General features: G+C 49.5%; 1 protein-coding gene across 1 annotated transcript in view; it reads right to left on the bottom strand.

The window, feature by feature from the left end:
• Window positions 1-10,000, bottom strand: part of phex (phosphate regulating endopeptidase homolog, X-linked) — a 19,341-nt gene that overhangs the window by 6,057 nt on the left and 3,284 nt on the right. The window contains exons 3-11 of the mRNA XM_036520874.1: window positions 9,049-9,210; window positions 6,973-7,056; window positions 4,566-4,792; window positions 4,324-4,392; window positions 2,953-3,069; window positions 2,451-2,534; window positions 1,948-2,093; window positions 1,203-1,296; window positions 388-516 (exon numbers count right to left, since the gene is read on the bottom strand). Of these exons, the coding sequence (XP_036376767.1) occupies window positions 388-516; window positions 1,203-1,296; window positions 1,948-2,093; window positions 2,451-2,534; window positions 2,953-3,069; window positions 4,324-4,392; window positions 4,566-4,792; window positions 6,973-7,056; window positions 9,049-9,210 (1,112 nt within the window). The remainder of the gene's footprint in view (window positions 1-387; window positions 517-1,202; window positions 1,297-1,947; window positions 2,094-2,450; window positions 2,535-2,952; window positions 3,070-4,323; window positions 4,393-4,565; window positions 4,793-6,972; window positions 7,057-9,048; window positions 9,211-10,000) is intronic.

The following is a 10,000-nucleotide window of genomic DNA, read 5'->3' as shown; positions in this document are numbered from 1 at the left end:
TCCCCAAAATATCACAGCACTGCTCCCCAAAATATCACAGCTCTGCTCCCCAAAATATCACAGCTCTGCTCCCCAAAATATCACAGCACTGCTCCCCAAAATATCACAGCTCTGCCCCCAAAATATCACAGCTTTGCTCCCCAAGCTGACACTTATCGAGAATCAGTTTGTTATGCCACAACCCGGATTGTAGATGAGGCTCCACCTGTACAACTGTATGCAGACAAAAAGGTGAGACTGATCCAGGATCAGCTCGTGGTGTCATAGCTCTGACCTCTGACCATTATGTGGAAAATCTGACACTAATCCTGGGTCAGCACTGTAAGGCAGGAAAGGTTGCAGGAAGTCACATGACCCACCACCTGGCACAGGATTGGACAGAATTACCATTAGTTTCTTGTCCTCCTGGAAGTGGCGATCGACGAACATCCGTCCCGCGGCGTAGATGAGGGAGTTCTCCACGTAGTTTACACACTTATCCCAGCGCGGGGTCAACGAGGTCGCTCCCGTGGTAACCTGCACAGAACACAGTGCATTACATACTGTGATCTCACATTGTGAGCTCAGGAGATGCCTCAAGGCGGCTCAGACCTCTTAAATTGCACAGGGTATGCGTTTATGCGGCTGTAAGGACCTGCTCAGTGCTCAGCGATACTTCCACAGTGAGGCACCTGGGAATCAGACCAGCATAGCGCTGGCACCCCTCCCACACACTCACACATAACCACCTTATACTCTACAATCAGAGCAGTTCCTCTCCCTGTCCAAAAGGGGGCAGTGTGCAGATCCTGTAACACTTCTGCTGAGGGTAGGTAGTGTGGTATGGAGTGCGACTGGTGCTGCTTAAAATTCTGGCTCACCTGCTGTGGTGCTGTCAAGCAAGGATCTGTGGTACTGGATGGTGATGCTGGTCAGGACGAATTAGAATTGTATGGTGAGACTGATTAGTGCTTGTTAGTTCTTGGTGATGCTGGTATATATTCAGAATTCTTTATATATCTGTATGTACAAACCTGTTCTGCCTGCCTACCTGAGTATGCCTTGTGGTAATACTGTCATTTGAGATTTATCAAATACATTCAATCAATCAATCAGTACTGGCTGGTGCTGGTTAGTGCTGGTTGACAATGCTAGTTAGTGGTGCTGGTTAGTGCTGGGTGGTTGGTTTGAGGCAGGTTATTGGGTATACAGCTCTCACTGACCCGGGTGAAGTCCAGATATCTGTAGAGGAAACGCCGGCTCAGAGTGGCGATTCGTGAGAAGACTGCCCGCCAGACCACATAGTTCGCCACTGTCCTGTAACCACAGAAAGGGAGAGGAAGGGAGAAAATAGGTTTATTCACTTTGCAGACACTGCTCCACACTACTGCTCCACACTGCTGCTCCACACTGCTGCACCACACTGCTGCTCCACACTCCTGCTCCACACTGCTGCTCCACACTGCTGCTCCACACTGCTCCACACTCCTGCTCCACACTGCTGCTCCACACTGCTGCACCACACTGCTGCTCCACACTGCTGCTCCACACTGCTGCTCCACACTGCTGCACCACACTGCTGCTCCACACTGCTGCTCCACACTGCTGCTCCACACTGCTCCACACTGCTGCTCCACACTGCTCCACACTGCTGCTCCACACTGCTGCTCCACACTGCTGCTCCACACTGCTCCACACTCCTGCTCCACACTGCTGCTCCACACTGCTGCTCCACACTGCTCCACACTGCTGCTCCACACTGCTGCTCCACACTGCTGCTCCACACAGTGTTCAGTGTTCGGTGCTTTTTTACTCACACAGTAACCAGGACAGGCAGCCGAAGCCTCTCAGTGAGTCTGGGTTCTATCATTATATCAGATAACAAACCAGAGTACACCAAAGCCAGCAGGACCTGTGTGTGTGTGTGTGTGTGTGTGTGTGTGTGATATATATGACGGCAGGCATCACCTTTTGTCCTTTCTGCCAAGCAGCTTGAAGAGGTCTTTGAAGTACTTGGGTGCGCGAACGATGACCTGCTCTGATGAAGAGATGGATTTCAGCTCTGGGTACAGAGAGGTGTCCACCACTGCCTTCACAAACTCCAGCCAATCAAACTGCAGGGAGAAAGGGAGAGGTTACCACATTAACTACAGAGACAGAGTGAAAGAGTAAAACATTAATATGTTAAAATTATTGGTTTTATTATTTACCAGCTTTTTACCAGTCAAATTATTTATATTATTGTTAATATTGTTACCATGAAACTACACTGATGAATTGTTACCATTGAACTACTTCTGTGTTTGCTAAGTATTTAACCGCCAGTTAGCTGTGGGAATCCTACTGGACTAATTTAAGAGAGAAAGAGGGAGCCCTGTCGCTGATGAAAATCAGAGTGCCCAGGTATTTCAAATAGGGAGTCAGACAGGTGCATGGTCGTGGCACTGTCTGTGGACGTGGGCTCATCTCACCTCTGGTACAGTCTTCTGCAGGCGGGACAGGCTGTACTTGTTGTACATGCTCTCACTGGTGCGGTTTTCAAAGGGGATCAGGATCTGGGCACACAACAGAACCACGTCTTACTGACACACCTTTACACTCACAGAGCTCTCACTGTGACATTACATTCAGAACTGTCACTGTGACATCAAACTCAGAAATCTCACTGTGACATCACACTCAGAACTCTCACTGTCAGCCCCACCACACCCAGAACTCTTTCTGTGACATCAAACTCAGAACTCTCACTGTGACATCACACTCAGAACTCATCACCATTACACTAGGCACTCCTATTGTCATTTCCACCATACACAGAGCTGTACTGCACCATTTACATATACATGTAACCATATAGCAGGAATTCCTATCTAGAGTGACTTACAAAGTAGGAATATCCACATTGAAATGAGTCACCTGACGATGTACAGCCCTGCTGTGAGATGAAAGTGCCCTGCCCTCTGCCCCACCCACCTCTGCCAACTGAACCTCAAAGGCAAAAGCCTCCTTCATCTGGGCTTGTGCAGTCTGCTGATTGGCTCCCAGCATGACCGCCACATCCACCATCAGACTGAGCAGGGCCTCACGGTACTGATGGAGACACACACACAGGCATACTCTGTTACTATACTCAGAGAGAGAAACACACACAGGCATACTCTGTTACTATACTCAGAGAGATAAACACACACAGGCATACTCTGTTACTATACTCAGAGAGAGAAACACACACAGACATACTCTGTTACTATACTCAGAGAGACACACAAGGGTATACTCTGTTACTATACTCAGAGAGATAAACACACACAGGCATACTCTGTTACTATACTCAGAGAGAGAAACACACACAGACATACTCTGTTACTATACTCAGAGAGACACAAGGGTATACTCTGTTATTATACTCAGAGAGAGAAACACACAGGTAAACTCTGTTACTATACTCAGAGAGAGAAACACACACAGACATACTCTGTTACTATATTCAGAGAGACACACAAGGGTATACTCTGTTACTATACTCAGAGAGAGAAACACACAGGCATACTCTGTTACTATGCTCAGAGAGAGAAACACACAGGTAAACTCTGTTACTATACTCAGAGAGAGAAACACACATAGGCATACTCTGTTACTATACTCAGAGAGAGAGGTGCAGACACGTATAATCTGTTACTATACTCAGAGAGAGAAACACACACAGGCATACTCTGTTACTATACTCAGAGAGAGAGGTGCAGACACGTATAATCTGTTACTATACTCAGAGAGAAACACACACAGGCATACTCTGTTACTATACTCAGAGAGAGAGGTGCAGACACATATAATCTGTTACTATACTCAGAAAGAGTGACACTCAGGGGTATACTCTGTTACTATAGTCAGAGAGGTGTGTATGGGTACACACTGTTACATACTATACTTACAGAAACACAAATGGATATGTACTGTTACATAGTATAGTCTGAAACATATGCTGTGTTGGGTGAAGAGAAAAGGGTAGGAATGGGAAATGGATGAAAGAAATGGTATATAATTCATTAATGATATTTAGCAGTGAGAGAAAGAAGCAAAATAAGATGTAATAATGGAGGAGAAAGGTGTGGTTGCTGTTTTAGTTTAAGCACTGGAATATCTAGACAGTTAGTAAAATATCTGAGTCAATGAAGACTTACAGTCATAATTAAGGTGCTAGGACTGCTCCTCAGTCATCAATCAATGGAGACTATCTGTGGCTCAGTGATCCATCAGGCAGGCCTAACTATCTGCTGTTCTGTGTTTGATGAATCTGGACTGTCTACTATCTGTGCGCAGGTGATCAGTCAGTCCAGAACCTACCATCTGTGCCTCAGGGGTTTTAGTGATGTAATCCTCTCTGGAAGATAAGGACAGGGATGCCTGGTCCAACTGGAGACAGAGAGAGACGGAGAGAGAGAGAGAGAGGGAGAGAGAGAGAGAGAGAGAGAGAGAGAGAGAGAGAGGTAACTACACATCCAATACTGGCCACACTACCTGAGACTCTGAGCTGGTGACTGGACCTGGGCATCTTGATGATGCTGTGGCTGGACTTCTGGGCTCACCTTGATGATGTACTGGTTGGAGTTCTTGTCGTCGGGGGAGATGTACAGCCGTACCAGAACGGACCTGCTGAACAGGTTGCGGATCTGCGCTATGGACTGCAGCAGGTCGAAGCTCTTCTCCTCCCACTGCCAGGCCGGGCCCAGCGAGTCCTCCAGAACCGGCCAGTGCAGCTCCTTCTGCTTCAGAACCTTCAGCAGAGGCTTGGCATCCTCCAGTTCCAGCGCGGCTGCAGGCGGGAGCCGGAGGAGGAGGAGACAGAGTGTCAGTCACGGCCTCTGCCCTCACCGACAGAGAGGACTGCCCAGGACTTCCCGCAACAACACCCCCAAAAAGTCACAGAGCAGCATGCTTCTGTCTTCTGTTTAACCCTTTCGCGCATACGGTCAAACCGGTGTGATTAGAACAGATAGATTGGAAAATTAGATTGGAAAAATTCTAGCTAACGTTAGCTTTGAGGAAAAAGTGATTTAACGTTACAAAGTACAGCAAATGTGGCGGTGAAAACTATGAGAAGCTTAATAACGAATTATGAACCATGTAACGTAACACACGTGATACATATCATAAAATAAGTTACGTATGAAAGGGTTAATTAGGACACAAAGCAAATACACAAAATGGTCAAAATCCCACAGCTTCCCACTCACAACCTATTCCTCATGGCGTAGGGCTTGTCAGACAATGATTCATTCAATGGCTCAGAACTGATCTGAGATCAGTCTAGGCTGGTACTGGTGTTCACACACAGTAAGACGGCTGTGGCTTTCTAAGCACTGTCTTCACAATCCGCAGAAAGAGACACGATCAGTTCTGCTATGGAGCTGACACTAGGGGGCGACATTCTCCCCTGCAGCAGAGGTGCAGGCGCTCAGAGCTCCGCTGCACAGTGTCCAGGTATGCAAAGTTGCTTGAGGAACCGGCTTCAGGGTCACAGACACTGAGCCAACGGCCATATGAATTTCAGCTCCTCGGCAAAGCTGGCAGCTGCTCCTGTCAACACGATGGGGCCTAGCAGCTGAACGGGAGTCAGCTGCTCCAGAGATGTTTACCAGTTTTTCTTCCAAGATTTGAGAAATTCAAAAAACCTGGGGAGGGGCTCCAGAGTGGCTCATACAGTGAAAAAGTGGCTGTTTCAAGCGAGGTCAGAGCTCTATGGCCAAGGCTCCAAACCGGCCGTGCCGTTTGCTGACAGAGAGCCAAGCCCACATCGGCAGAACAGACTGTCCCTGTTTCTTTGGGGAGAGGGGTGGGTAGGCTGGACAGGTCTCACCACCCTCAGCACACTGAAAACCACGTGACAGCCACAGACAGCACCGCCAGGACTGTGGCCCTCCTCCAACGGCGTTTGCCTCATGGTGCATTGTGGTACTTGTAGTGTGACAAATAGTGCTGATAAGTCTCTTGTTTTCTATTCTTCTGGAACAAAATCAACACCAAAAATCCCTGTCTGTGCCAAACAGCTTCTTCTGGAGCTTAATGTGTTTGGAGTTATGAACTATTGATTGCTTTTTATTCTCTTATTGTGTCTGTGCCTCAGAGATTCCCTCCCATTAAAGCATAGTGAAGTTCTAATTTCCAGCTCCATTTTTAGACAAAATCTGTCTCATGCAGGGAGAGAGAGAGAAACAGCTGGAGATGACAGTCAGGACAGGTGTTACTGGTGCGCAGCTGTAAAACCAATCACTCCATCATTTTTACTGACTGAACATTAAAAAAAAAAAACAGCAAACATTTCCGTTAAAACAAAGAGCCCGCATCTGTGAGGCTCTCCGGAGCGTTCCTCGGGTGTCTGTTCATTGTAAGACACGTGTCACAGTGTCCCGCTGTGTCTGAGGCTTCCCATGACCTCTCCTGACCGATTGACGTTCAAACATCATGCTGGCCTGCTGTGCGCCCCCCCCTCCCCCTCAGAGAGACAGCAGACACTCAGAGACCCTCGTCCTGAGAAACCATGCATCTGGGACACCCCTACTGCACCTACCACACCCCCCCCCCGAGCTCAGCAGCCTGGAGACGCTGAGCAGAAAATCACCCGTGTGGAAGCAGTGCCTTATGGGTAAGCGACGACAGCAATGATGAAAGATGTAATTATTAGATAAGACAGTGGAATGCTTCCTTTCACACCTACACAACCCCCTCCCTCTCCCTACCTGTGAAATCTCACAGTCACCAATTATCAGCCTCGAGATGTGATCTACATCTGGCTCCGGATTGAGAGGATCTGGCAGATGCCTCCGAGCCCTCATCTGGCTGCCATGTTTCTCTCCAAAGGCCCGCGCTCACCGCAGCCCCAGCTGAGTGGGGGTGGGCGTGGTCAACGATGCCACAGCTCTCTGACAGGCAGGCAGGAGACACGCGGTTCTTTGAGTACACTTTCGGGCTGGGTGTCCATGTTTTCATACTTACTCTCATTCATGCAGGAGCGGTACAGCACCTTGGCCTTCACCACTGCCTCGATGTCCTCGGGAACTATGGGACTCTCCAGCAGCTCTGTGGAACACAGGACCCCTTAGCAACAGGCAACTAGAGGAAACCCAGGTGTGGGGTACAGCAGGTATAATGCGTATCAGGTGTAGGGTACAGCAGCAGTAGGTACAGCAGGTATAAGCTGTATCAGGTGTAGGGTACAGCAGCAGTAGGTACAGCAGGTATAAGCTGTATCAGTTGTAGGGTACAGCAGCAGTAGGTACAGCAGGTATAAGCTGTATCAGGTGTATCAGGTACAGCAGCAGTAGATACAGACCCAGATTCCACCTGGTGTCTCCTGTCAGGAATATGAACAGCTGGGTGTCTCTCCGGCATCACTCACATGCACTCAGCAGCAGTGGCGAGCATCATTTCCGAATGCAGTGAGAGCTAAGCCCTCATACAACAGCTTCCCCGCCGGGCCAAATCACACCGCCCCCTTATGCTCTTCTTTTTTCACCATGACTCTTCCCTAATGCAAATGCTGGAGAAAATCGAAATGTTTTCCCAACAACTTATTTGGCACTTCATCTTCGTGACTGATAGCCTAAAAATCTGTGTTTCCTCCTGCAGATGTTAAACATCATAAAACCATCTGAGAAACATAGCAAACTGTCACATTCAATGTGGAAAATACCTCCCTGTCTCTTCGAGTGAAACTCAGAGCAGATAGCAGTCGGTTAAAGACAGCAGCACAGCCCCTCACTGACCTGCATTATAATAAGGCTTTCCAGCACACGGTGCTTACTGTGGAGTGAGTATTTCACACTGCGCAGGGCCTGTCCTTACAGGGGAAATATTCACCGTGCGTTACACACTGCTTACCACCTAAACTGTAAGAGGCGCTGCTTTTGTCATGAAGGACTGTTCATAGATCTGATGTACTGGGAGTCTCCAGGCAATGACCTCCTAATGGTATAGATGGCCCCCCGGGGAGAGAGGAGTTTGGGGACACAGCGGTGGTCCAGAGCTGGCTTTATTTGTGTTTTAAGTAAAACATCCTACAGCTGGATTAATAAAGGAAAAATCTAAACACGGAGTTTCCTCGTGTCTTACTTGTGGGGGAACGTCCTCAATTCGCATGATAAATAGCAGCATATAATACATATTGTAATATCATGTGTGATGCCCAAAGTGCAGGGTTTTTGATGCCACTTTCATAGCTGATGCTGCTGGTGGTTCCCCTGGTCATGGTATAGCCTCCCGTGGGGAGTGGGGTTTGGGGACACAGCGGTGGGTCCGGGGCCGGCTTTATTTGTGTTTAAATAAAACATCCTTACAGCTGCATTAATAAAGGAACATGCGAACAGAAGGTCTCCAGGTTCAGCCATTGGAGAGGCCGTACAAAGCCCCCCCGAACCCAGCCGAACCTGGTGACCGGGCCGGGGGGAGGGTCAGCACTCGCTGTCCGCAGTGACCCCCACCTCCGGACCGCACAGCAACGTGGGCTGGGTCAGAACTCGGGTCAGGACGCGGGGGCCGTGGGATTGTGCTGTCCCCTCCACGCTGCCACCTACCCTCACCGTCTCCTCAAACACGGCGCCTCCGGGCTTCCTTACACAACACCCACGCCACGCTCACGTTGCTGCAACGTTGAGGCAACGTTCCAGAAACGTGCCGACAGGCGAAATGGAGGCTGTGAAATGTAAGCCAGTGTGCTCGTTCCCCGGCGGATTCCTCCCACTCTCTCCCTCTCTCTCTCTCCCCCTCTGTGTGCGTAAGTATAGCCCACAGGATGAAAGCGTTCTCAGGTGGTACTTATTCTCAGACACGGGCCCACTTTTGGGGCTGACAGCCACGTGCCGGGGCAGGCGGAGGGGGGGCGGGGTGGGGGGAGTGTGTCGGGCGCTGTCAGGCCCTCGGCACGCTGTATATCACCAGCTTGGCACAGGGCTGTCCCACACACTGGGAGTCGGTATGTAAGTGGGCGAAGGGTGAGGTGTGAGACGGCCTCCAGACACGGGCTGTGATTGGCCGAAGCGCGGGGTGCTGACAGCGGGTGTGCTTATCACCCACCTTTGAGCTTGAGGTCGACGTTCTGCCTCAGCCAGGGGTAGATGCCATAGCTGGAGGAATCTTCCGGGATGGGGTTCTCCCTCAGCCACCCCCCACACGCGTACTGGTAGAAATCGTCACACGGGGAGACCGACTGGTCCATCTTACTGATGATCGATCCCGCTGCAGGACACACACAGACACACACACACACACACACACACACACACACACACACACACACACACACACACACACACACACAGACACACACAGACACACACACACACACACACACACACACACACACAGGGACACAGACACACACACACACACACACACACACACACACACACACATACACACACACACAGACACACACACACACACAGGGACACAGACACACACACACACAAAACACACACACACAGGGACACACACACACAGGGATACACACACACAGGGATACACACACACACAGGGACACACACACACACAGGGACACACACACACACACACAAAACAGACATATACACAGGGACACACACACACACACACACAAAACACACACACACAGGGACACACACACACAGGGATACACACACACAGGGATACACACACACACAGGGACACACACACACACAGGGACACACACACACACACACAAAACAGACATATACACAGGGACACACACACACACACACAAAACACACACACAGACACACACACACACAATACACACAGACACACACACACACAGACACACACACACAAAACACACACACAGACACACACACACAAAACACACACACAGACACACACACACACACACACAAAAACACACATAAACACAGGGACACACACACACACACACACAAAACACACACAGGGACACACACACACAAAACACACAGACACAAACACACACACACACACACACACACAAAACACACACACAGACACACACACACAC

The sequence above is a fragment of the Megalops cyprinoides genome, chromosome 2 (genome assembly GCF_013368585.1).
Source record: "Megalops cyprinoides isolate fMegCyp1 chromosome 2, fMegCyp1.pri, whole genome shotgun sequence".
Lineage (NCBI taxonomy): Eukaryota > Metazoa > Chordata > Actinopteri > Elopiformes > Megalopidae > Megalops > Megalops cyprinoides.
Note: the sequence above shows the minus strand (reverse complement) of the source record. Positions and strands in the feature narration are given on the sequence as shown.